This window comes from Thamnophis elegans, chromosome 13 (assembly GCF_009769535.1).
Source record: "Thamnophis elegans isolate rThaEle1 chromosome 13, rThaEle1.pri, whole genome shotgun sequence".
Taxonomy (NCBI): domain Eukaryota; kingdom Metazoa; phylum Chordata; class Lepidosauria; order Squamata; family Colubridae; genus Thamnophis; species Thamnophis elegans.
Window position 1 is genome coordinate 21,260,061 of NC_045553.1, and position 19,019 is coordinate 21,279,079.

At 48.6% G+C, this 19,019-nt stretch overlaps 1 protein-coding gene across 1 annotated transcript in view; it reads left to right on the top strand.

Moving 5' to 3' along the window:
• KCNIP3 (potassium voltage-gated channel interacting protein 3) overlaps positions 1-19,019 on the top strand; it is a 33,382-nt gene that overhangs the window by 9,586 nt on the left and 4,777 nt on the right. The window contains exons 2-5 of the mRNA XM_032228851.1: positions 4,035-4,159; positions 7,202-7,271; positions 9,616-9,686; positions 18,222-18,329. Of these exons, the coding sequence (XP_032084742.1) occupies positions 4,035-4,159; positions 7,202-7,271; positions 9,616-9,686; positions 18,222-18,329 (374 nt within the window). The remainder of the gene's footprint in view (positions 1-4,034; positions 4,160-7,201; positions 7,272-9,615; positions 9,687-18,221; positions 18,330-19,019) is intronic.

The window sequence follows — 19,019 nt, forward strand, 5'->3', positions numbered from 1 at the left end:
GCCAGCCCTTGGAATCTAAAGCTGAGGGTGGGGCTGGCCCGGCTCTTGGATGCTGCTCAGCCTATTTTTAAAAGAAGCTCACCGTTGCTGTGTCATGCTTGCTCTGCCCTTGCCCAGAATATCTCGCTGGTCTCTCGCACCGCCTTTCAGGGCTTGTTTGGGGAAAGTAGTAGTAATAACAACAACAACAACAACAACAACAACAACCCCAATCACTGCAAATCTGTCCAACAGAGATTGTCTTAAGGTGAGGAAAAGCACAGCAGTGAATTGGGGGGGAGGGGGAGTGGAAGGTGGGGGGGGGGGGCGAATGCAATTGGAGAGGAAGCCTTTAGCCTTGATGGTAGAGAAAGTTTGTACCCAGCCCTTTCCTAGAGGAATCAAATATTCCAGGACATATTAAAAAAGGCAGAATATTATATTCCCCTAAAGGGAGAAATGGAGGGGGGAACATGCTCTTGGAGACAGGGAGCAGCCCCTACCTTTCTTAACAGCCCTCGGCAGATGCCAGCACTTAGGAGATAAAGAGCTCATCGAAAGAAACCAAGTATCTAGGTAGTTCTATTCATAGGCAAAAATTCCCTGCACCAAGGCCTGAATAAAGGTAGGACTACCATATGTATTTTTGGAGTATAAGACACACCTTTCTCCTCCCTAAAAGAGTGTGGAAATGTTGGTGCGTCTTATACACCGAATATAGACATTTTTGGCCTCCCATAGCCCTACCCTCACATCCCATTTTTGAGAAACATGAGCTAAAAACAGGCTGTTCTTTGCAAAAACAGGGGCATTTTCCCCTTCCTCCAGCCTTACTGAAGCCTGCAGGATGCTTCTGGGGGCCGGGGAGGACAAAAACTTTTTTTCTTACTTACCTGTTTGAAATCTTGGTGCGTCTTATATACCCGGTGCGCCTTATAGTCCAAAGAATATGGTAGCCCTCAGCCACAATGGGAATTGCCCAACGCCCCGTCATTGCATCAGCGGTCCAAACTTCAACCAAACTGAGCTTAGACAAACATGACCCCTACATGGCCCCATTAGGGGCCTGACAACAGCCAATAGAATATATGTTCTTGCACAGGAGGCTCAAGTACAAAGCCCAAGAGAAGGTATAAAGTCCCCCCACTTTCAAATCCATGGGGTCTGCTAACCAGAACTCATGTGGTTCTGATCCATCATCAAACCATCTTTCCAAGCGGCCTCCATGTTTCCAGTGTCTTAATCCCCACTTGAACTGAACCAGGCGGATCTTTCTCCCCACAATTAAGCATTAGGACTTTTCTGCTGAATCAGGACGGGAGGTCCGTTCTCGGCCAGCATCCGGCTTGGAAGTCGGTGTATTTGACTGATCTCTTCTGCCAGCATCAAATACCTCAAACCACAAGATCCTGGTCTGAGCAAAGGAATCCAGGGATCAGTGGGGTTGCACCGGACAGATGTACTTGCTGAAGTGACATCCTGTAACTCTTCAAAGAATAAGGAAATGTCTCTTGTCATGGCAGCTGTCGATCGTCTGATGCTTTCCAGATGGCTCCCCAGCCACCCCATTTGAAAGTGCCCATGCGTCTTGAGGACAATACCATAGAAAAAGCCATTTCCTTTGTCTTCAAACTGTACCAAATCGGCCTTCAAGTGATCATGGTAAAATTCAGATCATAGACTTGGAAGACTTCCTATCCAGATCAGGAATTCTCAGACCACCCTGGGTAAATGGAGGTCCAAGCTTTTTTCTTTTTGAAAAACCTCGAGGGATGGAGTTCCCACAACTCCAGGAGGTAATCTGTTGTTGTGGCCCGCCAGTGGCCAGCAAAGCTGGCCACAGATTCAGCCAGTGAGATGATTGGAGAGGAACCTGGGCCAGTCCTGGAGTCTGGGGAAGGCTCAGACGAGGGCTCTGGGTTGGAGGTAGAGAAGGGGCCAGGGTCATATGTCAGTTACCAGCTGTCTTCGGAGTCAGACATCAGTGAGGCAGACTGGAGCCTGTTCCCAGTGTGCGCATGCACAGAGTTGCCAGACAAAGGGAACAGCTAAAGAACAGGGGTCGACTTGGGAGTAAGGCCAGGTGGATGATGAATGGCCCTTCCCAGAGGGAATAAAAGAGGAGCGAAAGGGGAGTGGAGTTTGCAGGAGACAATGAGTTTCCTTAATTGATTCATGACTCTCCCAGACTCCTTGCCAAGTTCTGCAGAGATCGGCCTGGCAGCTTTCCAAGCCAGAGAAGGTCTGTGACTGTAAATCCTCCCTTGAAAGAGTTTGCTGGATGTGAATGAGCAGAATTCTATTCTATTCTATTCTATTCTATTCTATTCTATAGAATGTATCTTGTCTTTTTATGTACACGGAGAGCATCTGCACCAAAGACAAATTCCTTGTGTGTCCAATCACACTTGGCCAATAAAGAATTATATTCTATTGTAAAAATGTGTTAGTTTGCTATTTGAGCCCAGCCACTCGGTCCTCCTCTGCAAATCATGATTAAATAAACCAGATCATAGGCCCAATGAATAAACCTAGTATTATATTAATGGTCAAGCTGAGATTGAAGATTTTTCCTATTATTTGTTTTATCACATCTTGCCTTTATCAGTCTAAGAAGGAATTCTGAATACATTATTGGGCTTGACCAGATTGAAAAATTTAAGATGCGGATCGTAGACTGATGATCAAAGATTCTATGATTCCGTTCAGGTAGTCCTCAATTTACAACAACAATTGAGCCCAAAATTTCCTGCCGCTGTTGTTGAGTGATTTACTGTAGTTGTTAAGATAGTTGTTGTTAAGTGACTCCGGCTTCTCCTTGACTTTGCTTGTCAGAAGGTTGCAAAAGATATGACCCTAGGACACTGTGACCGTCATAAGTGCGAACCAGTTGCCAAGCATCTGAATTTTTTTTGATCAATTTTTTATTTTTTATAGTCTTTATACATATCAGTGCATGAATGGTGTGGCATCTAGGTATCATGCATTTCAGTACACATAAACAATCATTACTTCTAAATATTACATTTCATTTCTATTTTTTCATATTATTTATACATGGCTTTTATTATCACCCTTCATTTCTAAACCTTCTTCCTGTCCTTTTGCATATCTTAACATCTTAATAAATAATTGCTATCATTTCCTCTATTTTCTATCCCCATTTTGACTTTTCCCCCTCTTTCATATCGCTATGATATTCAAAGATGTATTTTCACCTGTTTTGTAAATTCATATTTCCTTAACTAAATCAAAATTTCATCCTTCATCCTTCCATTATTCAATATCTCCATATACAGTTTTACTACCAATCACAATCATTTATACATTTAAAGTACTTCTATTCATGTTCTTTCCATTTTGTGTGTGTGTGTGTGTGTGTGTGTGAGAGAGAGAGAGAGAGAGAGGGAGGGAGGGAGGGAGGGAGGGAGGGAGAGAGAGAGAGAGAGAGAGAGAGAGAGAGAGAGAGAACCTGGTATGCCCAAATATGGGAGGGAGCATACAGCTTCCCTCAGGTGCTTTGACAAAACACTTAACCATTCCCCTGGCTCAGCTGATAAGGGAGGAGAGCTTGTGGCTTAAGAGGTTAATATAACTGCCTAATATGTAAAAACAGCCCAGGTTCGAATTCCAGCAAGGGTATGGCTTGCTGATGAGAGCTAAATAGCTTGAAATAGATCTATACTAGTTTCCCTTCATTTATTTATCAGCAAAAATGCAACACACACACACATATGTGTTGCTTTTATACCTCAGGTTACATGGTGTGGGCAAATATACATATACATGTACATGTACATGTACATGTACATGTACATGTACATGTACATATACATATACATTTGTCCATTGTTTAATTCTAATGCCAAGGATCTGAATTTTGATGACGGGGATGCAGCAAGACTCGTAAGTGTGAAAAACGGTTGCTTTTTCCCAATGTCGTCGTAACTTCGAATGGTCACTAAATGAATGGTTGTAAGTCCAGGCCTCTCTGTGATCCAAATGATACTTTTTATGTCCAGGGTGGAGCGTAAAAGTTTGGCTTCTTTTTACAGACAACGGCGACAGCGAGTTGGAGCTGTCCACCATGCGGCATCAACCGGAAGGCCTAGACCAGCTCCAACTTGTAACCAAATTCACCAAAAAGGAACTGCAGTCGCTCTACAGAGGCTTCAAGAACGTAAGTCGTTTCTTCTCCACCTGCTTCTTTTCTTATTTACAAAAATTATATTTTTTAAAAAAAAATAGCCGCATCTACAACACATGTCCTCACCCAGGAGCTCTGCTATTGATTATGGCCAGAATCAGGAATTACACCTGATAAAAACAAAACTTTGAAACTTCCCCCCATAGTCCCATTCTCCAATCAGCTCCCTGTCCATCAGTCCGATGACTCCAAACTCCACCACCCACCAGCTGCAGGCACCTTCTCAGTTCCCACGGGAAGAAATGCCAATGAGCCCTAACACTCCCTCTTATTGCCCCTTCCCTGCTGCTAGAAGATGGCGTCCTATTTAGGCCTGTTTTCAAGCTGCACGCATGCGTGCAAGTGAGCGCGCAATCAGAGTGCATGCATAGAAAGCCGAGTGCATGCGTGGATGGGGGCATGTGTGAAGTGAAGCAAACATTTACGAACGTAGGGAAAGCCACCGCATCACTGGTAGGAGACATTCGCGGTTTGAATCCCTAGCGCCGTGTAATGGAGTGAGCTCCCGTGACTTGTCCCAGCTTCTTCCAACCTAGCAGTTTAAAAGCACATAAAAAATGCAAGTAGGAAAATAGGGACCACCTTTGGTGGGAAGGGAACAGCGTTCTGTGCACCTTTGGTGTTTAGTCATGCTGGCCACATGACCATGGAGGTGTCTTCAGACAGCGCTGGCTCTTCGGCTTTGAAACGGAGATGAGCACTGCCCCCTAGAGTTGGGAATGGCTAGCACACATGTGCGAGAGGAACCTTTACCTTTAGGGAATGTAAGTTAATACGACCCCTATTATGCATGTGCCAGCTTCAGGTCGACAGTGAACCTCACCATGGTGTCTCCTCAAACTCTTTACCCAACAATTTGTAGCATCTCCTTTGCAAATGAAACGGTGCGGTTCCAGAAATACACTCAGAGAATCTGAGGCTCATTTAACTGCCTCTCAAGATGGTCCCGCTGGCATAGAAAGAGAGGGGGGAAGCTGTTGACTAAGGCTGGGCAGGAAGCCAAGGGGATGTTTGTGAGAACTCCCCCCCCCCCCAAGCAGGAAACCACCTCTGCCTTCTGCAGCATGTATCTTTAATGGCTTTCCTGTAATGCTTGGCTCTTGGAAGCCACTGTAAAATATGCCATCAGGCCTATCGTTTCTGGCTCACGTCTTGGGGGCAGCCACAGCCTGGCTCCCCTTTGACCAACTGGCACGGCCTTCGCTTTCAGACACAATGCTCTGGGTTCCAGCTGCCTTCAGAGCATACAGAATGCAGAATAACCGAATTGGAAGGGCCCCTGGAGGTCTTCTAGTCCAACCCCCTGCTCCAGCAGGAGAGCCCTACAGCAGGGGTGTCCAACTCGATTTCATTGAGGGCCGCGTCAGGGTTGTGTTTGACCTTGGGAACTGGGTGCATGTGTGTGTGTCCAGGGTGGGCGTGGCCAGCTTGATATCACTCGTGTCAAGGGTACCCCTCCCAGGCTCTGTTTTCGGCTGCGACAGCCTCCTGCAGCACTCTGTCATCAAAAATGGAACTCGGGAAAGCCGTGTACACCTCCTGAGCTCCATATTTGCTGGCAGATGCACCGTGGGCCAGTCCTTGGCTGTTTCTCAGGTGGCCCCGCAGGCCAGATTTAAGCATCCCTTGGGCCGGATCTGTCCCATGGGCCTTGAGTTTGACACCCTGCCCTATAGCCTTTCAGACAAATGGCTGTCCAATCTCTTTGTGCAAACCTCCAATGATGGAGCACCCACAACTGTGCCTCCTTCCAAGGCTCCAGGGAACCCCAAGACCAAAATCTCTCTTTGATCAGCAGGGTGATTTCAAAGGTGATTTCATTTTAAGTGCATGGGAGTTCTAGCACACCTATTTTATTACCTTTCCAGCTGAAACCTGGAAAAGAATTAACCTCACATTATGGTGGGGTTTGTTAGTGAATATTGGGGGCACAATGTGAGTGGCCTTTGGGGCCACAAGGGAGAGAGCTGGAGTAGTTCCCAAATGGACCACTTCTATCTTAAAAATCACAGAAGATCAACTCTCCAGGGAAAGTGAAGCTGTGGGAAGGAGATCTGGCGGTCTTCAGTCAAGAAAGAAAGGAAGGAAGGAAGGAAGGCAGGGAGAAAGAAAGAGGAAGGGAGGGAGGAAGAAGGGGAGGGAGAGGGAGAAAAAAAGAAAAAGAAAGGGAGAAAGAAAAGGAAAAAGAAAGAAAGGGAGAGAGAAAGAAAGAAAGGGAGAAAGAAAGAAAGGGAGAGGGAGAAAGGGAGAAAGAAAGGGAGAAAGAAAGGAAGAAAGGAAGAAAGAAAGAGAGTAAGAAAGAGGGGGAGGGAGAAAGAAAGGGAGAAAGAAAGGAAGGAAGGAAGAAAGGAAGAAAGGAAGAAAGGAAGAAAGAAAGGAAGGAAGAGGAAGGAAGAGGGGGAGGGAGAGAGAGGGAGAAAGAAAGAAAGAAAGGGAAAAAGAAAGAAAGAGAGAGAAAGAAAGGAAGGAAGGAAGAGGAAGGAAGAGGGGGAGGGAGAGAGGGAGGGAGAAAGAAAGAAAGGGAAAAAGAAAGGGAGAAAGAAAGAGAAAGGAAGGAAGGAAGGAAGGAAGAGGAAGGAAGAGGGGGAGGGAGAGAGAGAGGGAGAAAGAAAGAAAGAAAGGGAAAAAGAAAGGGAGGAAGGAAGGAAGGAAGGAAGGAAGAGGAAGGAAGAGGAAGGAAGAGGAAGGAAGACGGGGAGGGAGAGAGAGAGGGAGAAAGAAAGAAAGAAAGGGAAAAAGAAAGGGAGAAAGAAAGAAAGGAAGGAAGGAAGGAAGGAAGGAAGGAAGGAAGGAAGGAAGAGGGGAAGGGGAGAGAGAGAGGGAGAAAGAAAGAAAGAAAGAAAGAAAGAAAGAAAGAAAGGGAAAAAGAAAGGGAGAAAGAAAGGAAGGAAGGAAGGAAGGCCGGAAGGAAGGAAGGAAGGAAGGAAGGAAGAGGAGAAGGGGGGAGAGAGAGGGAGAAAGAAAGGGAAGAAATCTGCTCCTTCCAGGCCTAACCTGTGTGTGGTTTCTCTTCAGGAGTGTCCCAGTGGCCTGGTGGATGAAGAGACCTTCAAGCTCATCTATGCCCAATTTTTCCCCCAGGGAGGTGAGTCTGCCATGCATCTCAGCAGCTTTTATCCAGCCTTTCTCAACTTTGACTCCTGGAAGATGAATGGACTTCAACTCCCACAATTCCCCAGTCACTTTAGAAAGTGAAGAGTTCAACTCTTAATGTTTAACTTAGGAGTCGGTTAGGGGACTCGCTGGCATTGTTAAGTTAGTAACAGGGTTGTTAAGTGAATCTGGCCTCCCTGTTGACTTTGCTTGTCTCACAAATGGGGATCACATGACCCCAGGACTCTTTAACTGTCCTAAGTACATGCCAGTTGCCAAGAGTCCAACTTTTGATCACATGACCAAGGGGAGGCAGCAATGGTTGTAGGTCAGTGGTGGATTCTGGATCCCATTCCAACCGGTATGGTTGGGGCGGGCCCGGCAGCGTCCACATGGACATGTGCAGTGCACACATGCGCACGCACACAGCACACCCTTGCGTCTTAGCGCCTCTGCGAGCCTCTGCAATGCTCCAGCTGCTCAGCGGAGCATCGTGCAGGTGCTGTACACGCCATGCGCATGTGCAGAAGCGCCAAAGTCTTAAAAGACCCTCCAGAGCACCGTACCAGTATCCGGTGCTCCGGGCAGGCTCCTACAACCCACCACTGTCGTAGGTGTGAAAAATGGTTGTGGTCACTTTTTTCAGTGCCATCCTAACTTTGAACGGTCACTAAATGAATGGTTGTAAGTTGAGGCCTACCTGTAATGAAGTCATCCTGGAGACAAGGTTGACTTCCTGTGATTTTTATGCACCTGTTACGGATGCTTTCCTTGACAACAGAACCCAAATGGCTGGCCACCCTTCTTTCTGGTTTCCCAGCCTAGCTTGTATCTCTTGGTCTGCTCAGTTTGGAGCAGAGGGGGTATTCAGCTGGTTCATCCCGGTTTGTCCAAACGGGTGGCAGAAATTTTGCCCAGTTCGGAGAACCGGTAGCGATGGCCGGCTGGCCACACACCTGAACCAGTCCCCCTGTCGCTGGTTGCTCACCTCACCCATCTGGTCAGCGCTTGCTCTACATACCGGCTCTCAAAGAGCCCGCAGCTGGCTGCAGGCCGCTGAAAAGTCCTCTGGTCGGCAAAAAAGCAGCTGCCATTGCTACCATCTTCTTCGCGCATGCGCATCCCATTGCCTTGCAAGTCTGCTTTGCAAGTATGCAAAGAGGCGGCGGCTGGCTGAGGGCCTCTGAAAACTCCGGTCAGCTCGCCTTCCAGATTGGACCAGCTGCCACGGAAGATAAGCAACCAAAGAGGTAGGGGCGAGAAGCGGGGAAAGGGGACGACTAGCAAAGGGAGGGTTTGGTTAGATTAGGAAAACTCCTAAAAATGTCCTAGATTTTCCTGTGGGCGTGGCTAGGTCAGGGGGGGTCAACTCCCCACGTTGTCATGGGAGACAGGGAGGGGTAGTACATTCCACGTATCCTATCAGCTGACGTTAGATCTCACATTACTGCAGCTGACTTGGGAGGGGTGCATCTTACAGGGGAATGTGATCTATGACATAGACTGAGGGGAGGGGAGGAACAGGAGTAAAGTTCAAAAGACAATCAAACAAAGCACAGGCTTAACTGCGAACAAATCTTTCCTAATGTAGCTTCTAGTAAATCACTGGTTTTGTATTAAAACCTTGGCTCGACAATTATGAATCAATTAGGGCATCTTTAGAAAATTTTACAGGGGGATGTGACTGAGTGGGCGTAGGCATTAGTGATGTCATGTTGGCCATGCCCACTCAGTCACATGCCCCCCATCTAGCCATGCCCACCGAACTCGTAGCAAAAACTTTTGAATCCCACCACTGGTTTGGAGGCTAAAAATGGGATGCCAAAGACTTTGGGAAGCATGATATCCAATCCACGCTCAGCCTGAAGAACCTTATTTCAATGTCAACCTATACATCTCTGCACAATCCAATATTTTCCAAATTATGTTTTCATCTGGTGATGTGTTCTCATTATCATAACTTTCTGGTATTATACCTAACAAAAATATTTCTGGCTTTAAATCTATATGCTGCTTAGTCATCTTTTCCAACCATGTGATTTATTTTCGTCCAATATTTTCTTGCTTTCATTCATGCCCACCACATATGATAATAGGTACCCGGAGTCTGATTACATTCCCAACATTTGGCAGACATATTGATAATTTTTTTTGCTAATCTTGGCGGTGGCAGATACCGCCTATAAAACATTTTATAAATCTTATTTCATTCTCTCGTCTTTGATGGCAACCATGTTGTATCCCCCAGGGAGTTCCAGGGAAGGATCCCACAGGGCATAAGGAAGACTTTTTTCCCCAGACTGATAACTCATCTGCTTCTGCCATTTTCTTTGCAGATGCCACCATGTATGCCCACTTCCTGTTCAACGCTTTCGATCTGGACCGGACCGGAGCCATTCGATTTGAAGTAAGGTGAATTTTCTGTATTTTGGAAGATTTTGCTCTTTCTAGGTGAGGTGAGGTGCACACGCCTCACAAGCCTGGTGTAGTAAGCTGAGATCCACGCTTAAGAATCTCATTCAGATCAAGTTTATTATCAGGCATTCTTAATAGCAAAACTTACAGTTGCCTTGGAGAATAGTAGAACAAGAAGCAATGGGTGGAAACTGATCAAGGAGAAAAGCAACTTAGAACTGAGGAGAAATTTCCTGACAGTTAGAACAATTAATCAGTGGAACAGCTTGCCTCCAGAAGTTGTGAATACCCCAACACTGGAAGTCTTTAAGAAGATGTTGGATATCAATTTGTCTGAAATGGTATAGGGTTTCCTGCCTAGGCAGGGGGTTGGACTAGAAGACCTACAAGTTCCCTTCTAACTCTGCTATTGTATTGTATTGTATTGCATAGTTCAGTGTTAAGATACTTCTGACTTTCCATAATCTGTTTCATCACGTGGTGTAAAAAGATGATGATTTCATTCCCATGCTGAGCGGAGATACAAATACTACTATTCCGGTTGACAAAGGCGTTTAAATTGACCAGCTATAAACTTTGCACGTGGGCAAAATGCCCCAGTGGCCAATCAGAAACAGAGATGTGATCACATGTCATGTACTACATTTTCCCATAAGACAGTCTCTGCCTACATTTCCCATGAGGTATTTTGCATCTTGGAGCGAAGGGAGAGGACGCGACAAGAGGTGTAGCAAAGCAGTAACCTTTATTCAGCTCATAGTAACTACGACTCAACGTGGCGTGGTTCGCGCCAAACATTTATACCCCCAAGTTTGAACAATGAGCCAATAGGGCGTCGAGTAGCTCAACCAATCGGAGAGAGGGTTAAACCGGCTCCGCCCAAGAACCAATCAGAAAGGGAGACCTTACTTCCCGCGCTAGTATTCAACACCCCTCCCCCCCTAGTCAAGGTACCCTTAGGAAGGGCAAACATAGTCTTGTAGATAGATGGGACGGTGACGCTCTCGTCCCGACCTTCGTAATTCCCCGGCGGTTTTCGTCGAAGGGGAAACCGCCGGCGGAGGCGTGTCCGTGGCGGGGCGGTGAGTCTGCGGCGCGGCCCCAAGAGATGGTGCTGGCCCGGGGTCCCGTGCCCAATGTCCATTTGTCCAAGGTGGCGTCTCCGTGGCAACAGGAGTGTCCAACAGTGGCCCCCTGCAATCTGGTTGGGATGTAGATTCAGAGTCTCGATAAGGGCTTCGCGGAAAGGAATAGCCGGATGAGGCACGTCTGTCCGAGAAGTCGGCTTGTCCCCCGTTCCCCGAATGGAGACAGTCCGTTGGGGTAAAGGTCATCAAGGGTAGCTCACGCTGAGAGCGAGTGTCTGAGAGGCTCGGGCCGTCTGCTTCCGCGGGGAGGCGTCGCCTTAACTGGTCCAGGTGGCGCCTCCATTGTGTTCCGTCGGCCAGACCGGCCCTGAAGGAACAGGGGCCAGTCAAGGCTGTGATGGTTGCGGGAACCCACCGTGGATCCCCGGAAAAGGAACGGGCCCATACGGGATCCCCTAACTTAAACGTATGGGAGGGAAGGGCCCCTAGGTTGCTCGGCAGATCCCCTGCGTAAAGTGGATGTAGCCTATCTAGGGGGGTTCGCAATCTCCTTCCCATTAAGAGCTCCGCAGGACTTTTATTAGTCGTTGGGCAGGGTGTAGAGTGCTGGCTCAAGAGATACGCCGCCACTCTTTCCTGCCAGTCGCCCTGGTCCATGCGGCCCAAAGCTTCTTTGGCTGAGCGAACTGCGCGCTCCGCCCGGCCGTTACTAGCTGGATGATAAGGGGCTGTGGCTGCGTGTCTGATTCCTTGTTCGGCCAGGAATTCTTGGAACGTGGTGGAGGTAAACTGGGGCCCATTATCTGAGACTATCACATCCGGTAGCCCATGTGTGGCGAACATCTTACGAAGGGCCCTCACCGTACTCTCTGCTGTAGTGGAGGTCATGATTACCAGCTCCACCCACTTGGAGTAAGCATCGACTACTATCATAAAAGTTCGGCCGTGGAAGGGGCCAGCGAAGTCAATGTGTAAACGGGACCATGGGCCTCTAGGAATTTCCCACTCCCGGGGGGCGGCTGTGGGAGGATTCGGCCTAGAGTTTTGACATATCCTGCATCGACCTACATAATCTGCAATTTCCGAATCTAGCAAGGGCCACCACACATAGCTGCGGGCTAAAGCTTTCATTCGCGCTATGCCTGGATGGTTTTTATGAAGTGCAGGCAGGATTCGTGCCCGCAGGGCTGTGGGGATCACTACCCTATCCCCCCAGACAAGACAACCCCCATGAAGGGCAAGTTCGGCTTGTCGTGCTTTAAACGGTCGGAATCCTTCCGCTACCTTTTCCGTGGGCCAACCCCTCAAAACCCATGAAGCTACTTGAGATAAGACCGGGTCAGCCTTTGTACAAGCTGCGACATCCGCAGCAGAGACGGGGAGGTCAGATTCAGCAATGGACAAAATAGAGAGAGAAGGTACATGGGCTGTGTCCGTCTGTGGCAAGGGGCAACGGCTCAGAGCGTCAGCGTGCCCTAGCTGCTTACCCGGACGGTATAACAGCGTATACGAATACGCCGTTAAAAACTCAGTCCAGCGTGTCATGCGGGGAGACAAAATGGGGGGAGTTGGCTTGTCGCCTGCTAGTAGCCCCAGGAGCGGCTTGTGATCCGTGACAAGGGTGAAATTCCTACCATAAAGGTAGTCATGGAATCGCTTAATGCCGGACACTGCAGCCAGGGCTTCTTTATCGATTTGGCTATAGTTCCGCTCCGTTGAAGAAAGTGTCCGGGAGTAGAAAGCTATGGGGGCCTCTGAGCCATTCGGGAGGGCATGGCTCAGGACCGCCCCTATACCATAGGGAGAGGCGTCGCATGTCAAGACTAGGGGCATCTTATCGCTGTATTGAATCAGGACTGCCGAAGAAGTTAAAATATCTTTTATAGCCGCGAACGCGTGCGCTTCACGGCTACCCCATTTCCAGGCCGCTGACCGGTCAAGCAGTCGATGTAGCGGTTCAGCTAGCGAGGCCTTGTGGGGAATAAAAGGGGCATAAAAATTTAACAGCCCCAGGAACGCCTGCAATTCCGCCCTAGAGGTGGGTGCAGGTGCGTTTTTAATGGCGGCAACTTTGGAGGGAGTGGGGTGGATGCCTTGTGCATCGATGAGAAATCCCAAAAATTCTACTTGGGGAACAGCAATTTCGCATTTGCTGCGCTTTAATTTCAGTCCTGCCTCCCTAAAACGTGTAAGAACCTCCCGCAGTATTTTCAGGAGTTCCGAGTGGCTAGGGGCTGCGACCAGGACGTCGTCAAAGTAAGGAACGACGCCGGGGAGCCCGTGGAGCAACCGCTCCATAAGGCTCTGAAAAATCCCCGGGGCAACCGAAACGCCGAATTGAAGACGGCGGCAACGGAAAGCCCCGCGGTGGGTGACGATGGTCTGGGCTGTGGCCGCGTCATCGTCTACGGGGAGCTGCTGATAGGCCTGTGCCATATCTAGCTTGGCGAAAATACGGCCTTGCCCTAAAGAGTGGAGTAGATGTTGCACTACGGGAACGGGATATGGATTTGCCTGCAGGGCCAAATTGATGGTCGACTTATAGTCGGCACATATTCTCACCGATCCGTCGGGTTTGACCGGGAGGACTATGGGAGTTTCCCAACGGGCATGATCTACGGGCTCGATTACCCCCTGCTCTATAAGCTTATCAAGTTCAGCGTCTACCTTTGCTCTCAATGCAAGGGGGACCCTGCGTGCCTTCAGCCTAATGGGCGCGACCTGGGGATCGAGGCAAAGGGAAATGGGGGTGCCCTTATAACAGCCCAATCTCCCATCGAACACATCTGCAAACTCGTCTAACACACTATCTACGGTGCGGGGAACTACCCTGTGCACCCCTTCTATGGTGAGACCCAAAGCGGGGAACCAATCCAACCCTAGGAGAGCGGGCAGGTCATTCCTAACAATTAAAACTGGAAGTTTTCCTTTAAAATCTCCATATTCCACCCGGATGTGGAATATTCCTGCCGTGGGAATCCCATTTCCCTGGTAATCTAGAAGGGAAACCCCAGCGGGGCGCAATTTACTCTGGGGAACCCTGGGGCAAAGGCGGGAAAACAAAGCCCAAGATAGAAGGGAACGGGAAGACCCAGAGTCCACCTCCATTCGGCAAAGCTGACCTTCGAGACGAACGACGGTGCTAATTTTGCGATGGCCGGCGGGAACGTGAGAAGCCTGGTAGACCACGCAGTCGGGGCTGGAGAGCTGGTGGGTTAAATGGCAGTCCTCAGCTCGCCTCGCAGAACGTAGTTGTTGGCGGCCTTTCAGTGCCTGGCGCTGGTCGCTGGGCTGCATAAACGATGGGGCTGGCACGAGAGCCCGGCAGACCCTGGCGAGGTGTCCTTCTCCTCGGCAACGGCGGCAGACGGCAGAACGAAACGGGCAGGATGCGCGGCTATGGCGACCGCCGCATCCGCGGCAAGGAACGTTTGAGACTGGCTGAGCGGGCGTCGGTGGTTGCTGGTGTGGCCTCCGCTTTGGTTGCATCCTCATTTGTCCGACGGTTTCCTCCTCCTCATCTTCCGAAGGAGAGGGGTCGTCGACGAGGTTCGTCTGGGTGGAAGGCGCTGCAGCGGTTTGCGCGGGGGTTTTCAGCTGGAGGCGCTCGATGTCGGCCGTGGATTGTTCGGAGAGCTCTGCTGCTCGTGCGGTCTCCACGGCTTGCACCAAGGTAATTTTGTGGTTCCGGAGCATACGGCTATGCAATTGCACATCGCGGACCCCGCATACAAACTGCTCCACGAGGTTCTCCTCCAGGTCTGCAAAATCGCACTGAGCGGCCACTGTGCGCAAAGCCTCTAGAAACTGGCTGATGGATTCGTTGGGCTTTTGCACTCGGCGGCGAAAAGTAAAACGACGTGCGATCAAAGAAGGTGAGGGGGCGTAATGGTCCCTCAACCTCGACATCAGCTCGTCCCACCCAAGTTTGTAGGCTGGCCTCGGGGCGGCCAGAGCTCTCGCAGAGGCAAACATGGAAGGCTCACAGCAGGACAAGAAGAAACTGCATTTCTCCTCGTCAGTCTGTGCCCGGTTCTTCGATGCGATTAGATAACACTCGAAACGCTCCATGAAACCGTCCCATGATTCTCCGGCAGATCCAAACGGCGCGAAGGGAGGAAGCGATGATGCCATTGTGGTATGAAGCCAGAGAGGGAAGAAGACGGCAAGAAAATTTTACGTTCGCTGCCGGAGTTCTCAACCTGAGGAGCGGATTCGTGCTGCTTCAGACGCGGTGGCAAGCTGGCTTGTTCTCCTCCGTGGTCGCGGGAATCTCATCCCACCTTCGTCGCCAGTTTTGCATCTTGGAGCGAAGGGAGAGGACGCGACAAGAGGTGTAGCAAAGCAGTAACCTTTATTCAGCTCATAGTAACTACGACTCAACGTGGCGTGGTTCGCGCCAAACATTTATACCCCCAAGTTTGAACAATGAGCCAATAGGGCGTCGAGTAGCTCAACCAATCGGAGAGAGGGTTAAACCGGCTCCGCCCAAGAACCAATCAGAAAGGGAGACCTTACTTCCCGCGCTAGTATTCAACAAGGTAGTTTCTTAAAGGAGACAGTTCTTAATTCCTACACTAGGCACCGTATTTTTCAGAATATAAGACGCACCTTTTCCTCAAAAAAGAGGTTGAAAATCTGGGTGCGTCTTATACACCTATTACAGCATTTTTGCCTCCTGAAGCCCTATCCCTTCACCAAATGGCCGTGCATATCCTTATGGGGGCTTTCAGAGAGCTCCTGGGGGCTGGGGAGGGCAGAAATGAGCAAAAATTGGGCCATTCCCCCCCCCAGCCCCCAGCAGGACTCTATAAGGCTTCATAAGGCTATGCATGCCTTTTATTTGAAAAAAAAAGGGGCCTGTTTTCATGAAAAACGGGCCATTTTTCAGAGGTTTGCAGAGTGCAAAAACTTTTTTTTCCTTTTGGAAAGTTCTTTAATTGATGAGAATTACATTGATCAAGTGCTGTGAAACAAAGAAGAAACAAAGTCTTAAGTTTGTCAGCGATTTCCTTCTCCAGCACATCTACCTACCTTCCTACTGTTTTCTCTCTCTCTATCCCTCTACCTATCTACCTACCTACCTACCTACTCTCTCTCTCTCTCCCTACCTATCTATTGTATTTCTCTCTCTCTCTATTCCTCTATCTCCCTACCTACCTATACACACTCTATCTCCCTACCTACCTACTCTCTCTCTCTCCCTACCTATCTACCATATTTCTCTCTCTCTTTCTCTCTCTCTATCCCTTTATCTACCTACCTACCTACCTACCTACCTACCTACCTACCTATCTACTCTCTCTCTCTCCCTACCTAACTACTTACTGTATTTCTCTTTCTTTCTCTCCCTCTCTATCCCTCTATCTACCTACCTACTTGTTTTAAAAAAAATGCTTCTTCAAAACCTTGGTACGTCTTATACTCTGAAAAATGTGGTATATACTGCTGGGGCAGCACAACCTTTATACTTTAATTGGTAGTTAGGCTGAACCCCACCCTCGCACATGTGCACATCCATCACCTTGTGACCCAGAGTGAAAACCACCCGGCAATCAATCATGGCTTGTTCTCAGTTATCAGTTATGGAATGTTCTCAGTGGAAATCTCCCAGGAGTCAGTCATGAGGGATTATGTAGAGTTTACAGCTGGATTGCTTGTGGAGGAGGGAGATCTCCATCTGGTAAGCACAAGTCTTGGAAGTTGGCCCAGTCCACCCCCCTACGAGGCTCCAGGCCTTTGACAATTTCTTTTATTGTTTAGACACAAATCTTGCCAAACTAAAGCAAGTTATTTGCATTGTTAAAGTTATCATCATCATCTTCTTTTCACGACCCCATAATCCCTTGTGGGGTGGAGTCTGGGCAATTGAATGGAGCCAGCAGAGTCTTTTAATGGCCGGATGCCCTTCCTGTTGCCAATGTGGAGTTTTGTTTAGCAGATAGCGGTATATTCTCATTTTGCAGAGAGAAATATCTGCTTCTACCAAGGATTGAACTCACAGTCTCCTGATTGTGAGGCGTGAGTGCCACCTCTAGCCCACCGCACCACTCTGCATGGTTAAAGATATACTCCGAAAATCTCTAACCCTCTCTTAACCCTCTTCCTCCCAATCAGACTATCTAAACTTTCTCTGTCTCTTGTTCCTCTGCAATGCAGCCCCTCCCTCCTGGGAATCCAGATTACAGTCCATTATAGAGGTGCATCTATGCATATTGTGCAAATGACCCAGTGTGTTTAAAACAATTTGCTGATGTGTGTGTACCTTGTTAGGCTCTTCCATGAGGCTGGTGGGAAAGAAGAAAGTTAAGATGGCAGACAAGATCGGAGATCCTTCCCTCATTTGCATGAAAAAAACATATTATTCTGAAAAACGTATTTTTAACCTGGTGGAAAAGATGCAAAAGGCAGCAATTTCAGATGGAGGTATACAAGTTTGCCCTTTGAAATTCTCCTAGTTGTCCCAAAGCCGTGAGGTAACTTGATAAATAAAGCAATTATGCCCGTTGAAAAATCACAGACAATAAACTGTGCACTGATTCGTTGCAGCCTTTTGGACAGAGGCGCATCCAACCAAATCTGGGTGTGAGAAGCAAGGACACAAAATTCTGAATCCAAAATTAGAAGCCAAAAAAAAAAAATCACATTAATATGAAAGGAAGCGATCTGTGAGGCATCGCGATGCTCTTTAATGTCTCAACCGCTTCTCAATCTCCAGAGTTTTATAAGATGGGCCTGGACTTCAGTTCCCAGAATTTCCTGTCTTGCTGGATGGGGAATTCTGGGATTTGTGTCTTAAAATTCATTTAAAATATGTATCCTGAAAAATGTTGTGGCCCGCCAGCGGCCAGTGGATCTGGCGGCCAATTCGGACAGTGAGGAGGTTGGGGAGGAACATGGGCCAGTCCTGGAGTCTGAGGAAGGCTCTGATGAGGGCCCTGTGTCGGAGGTAGAGAGGGGGCCAGGGTTGTCTGACAGTTATCAGCTGCCTTCAGACATCAGTGGGGCAGGAAGAACAGGTGGAGCCTGTTCCCAGTATGCGCATGTGCAGAGTTGCTGGACGAAGGGAACAGCTAAACCACAAGGGTCGACTTGGGAGGAAGACCACAGGTGGACGATGAATGGTCCCTCCCATAGGAAATAATGATTTTAATTGATTGTGGTGGCAGAAATGGGAGACAGCTAGAATGTCAGGGGGGGGGGGTTAAATTTAAGTATTTGCCATACGATTCTCAGTTCTGGTTCTGCATTACCGCGTTGCCCTTGGCTCCTAATAAAACCATACCTTTCTCAACAAACGGAGCCAAGAATCATTTTGACTTAGAGATATCAGCGTTGGCAGGCCTGGCACCGAATGTCCCCTCTTGCCAGGCTCACAGGCTGTGACTGATCTCCCTCTCTCTTTCCCCTCCCCCTCTCTCTGTTGCTGTCTTGAACAGGACTTCGTCATTGGCCTCTCCATTTTGCTACGTGGCACAGTGCATGAGAAACTCAGCTGGGCTTTTAACCTCTATGACATCAACAAGGACGGCTACATTACCAAGGAGGTACTCGCTAAATCCTATTTTTATACCCAAGTGGAGCTGGCAGCAGATTCGGCCAGTGAGGATGTTGGGAAGGAACCTGGGCCAGTCCTGGAGTCTGGGGAAGGCCCTGACGATGGCTCTGTATCAGAGGCAGAGATGGGGCCAGGGCTGTCCGACAGTTATCAGCTGTCTTCGGAGTCAGACATCAGTGGGGCAGAAGAACAGCTGGAGCCTGTTCCCAGTGTGTGCACGTGCAGACTTGCCAGACAAAGGGAACTGCTAAAGAACAGGGGTTGACTTGGGAGTAAGGCCACAGGTGGATGATGAATGGCCCCTCCCAGGGGAAATAAAAGAGAAGCAAAAGGGGAGTGGAGTTTGCAGGAGACAATTAGTTCGCTTCATTGGTTCATGGCTCTCTGAGCCTCCTTGGCAAGTTTTGCAGATTTCAGCCTGTCAGCTCTCCGAGCCAGAGAAGGTCTGTGACTGTAAATCCTCCCTTGAAAGACTGCTGGGTGCGAATAAGCAGAATTCACAGCAAATTAATAAAAAGGGTTTTTGTTGGGACAAGGAGTTTGCTTCATGCTCTTGGGAAGCCTCGGTTAGAACATTTCTTCAAAGTTTTAAAACAATTAACCAACAGAATGGCTTGCCACCAGAAGTTGTGGGTGTCCAACACTTTAAGATGATATTGGACAGCCATTTGTCTGAAAT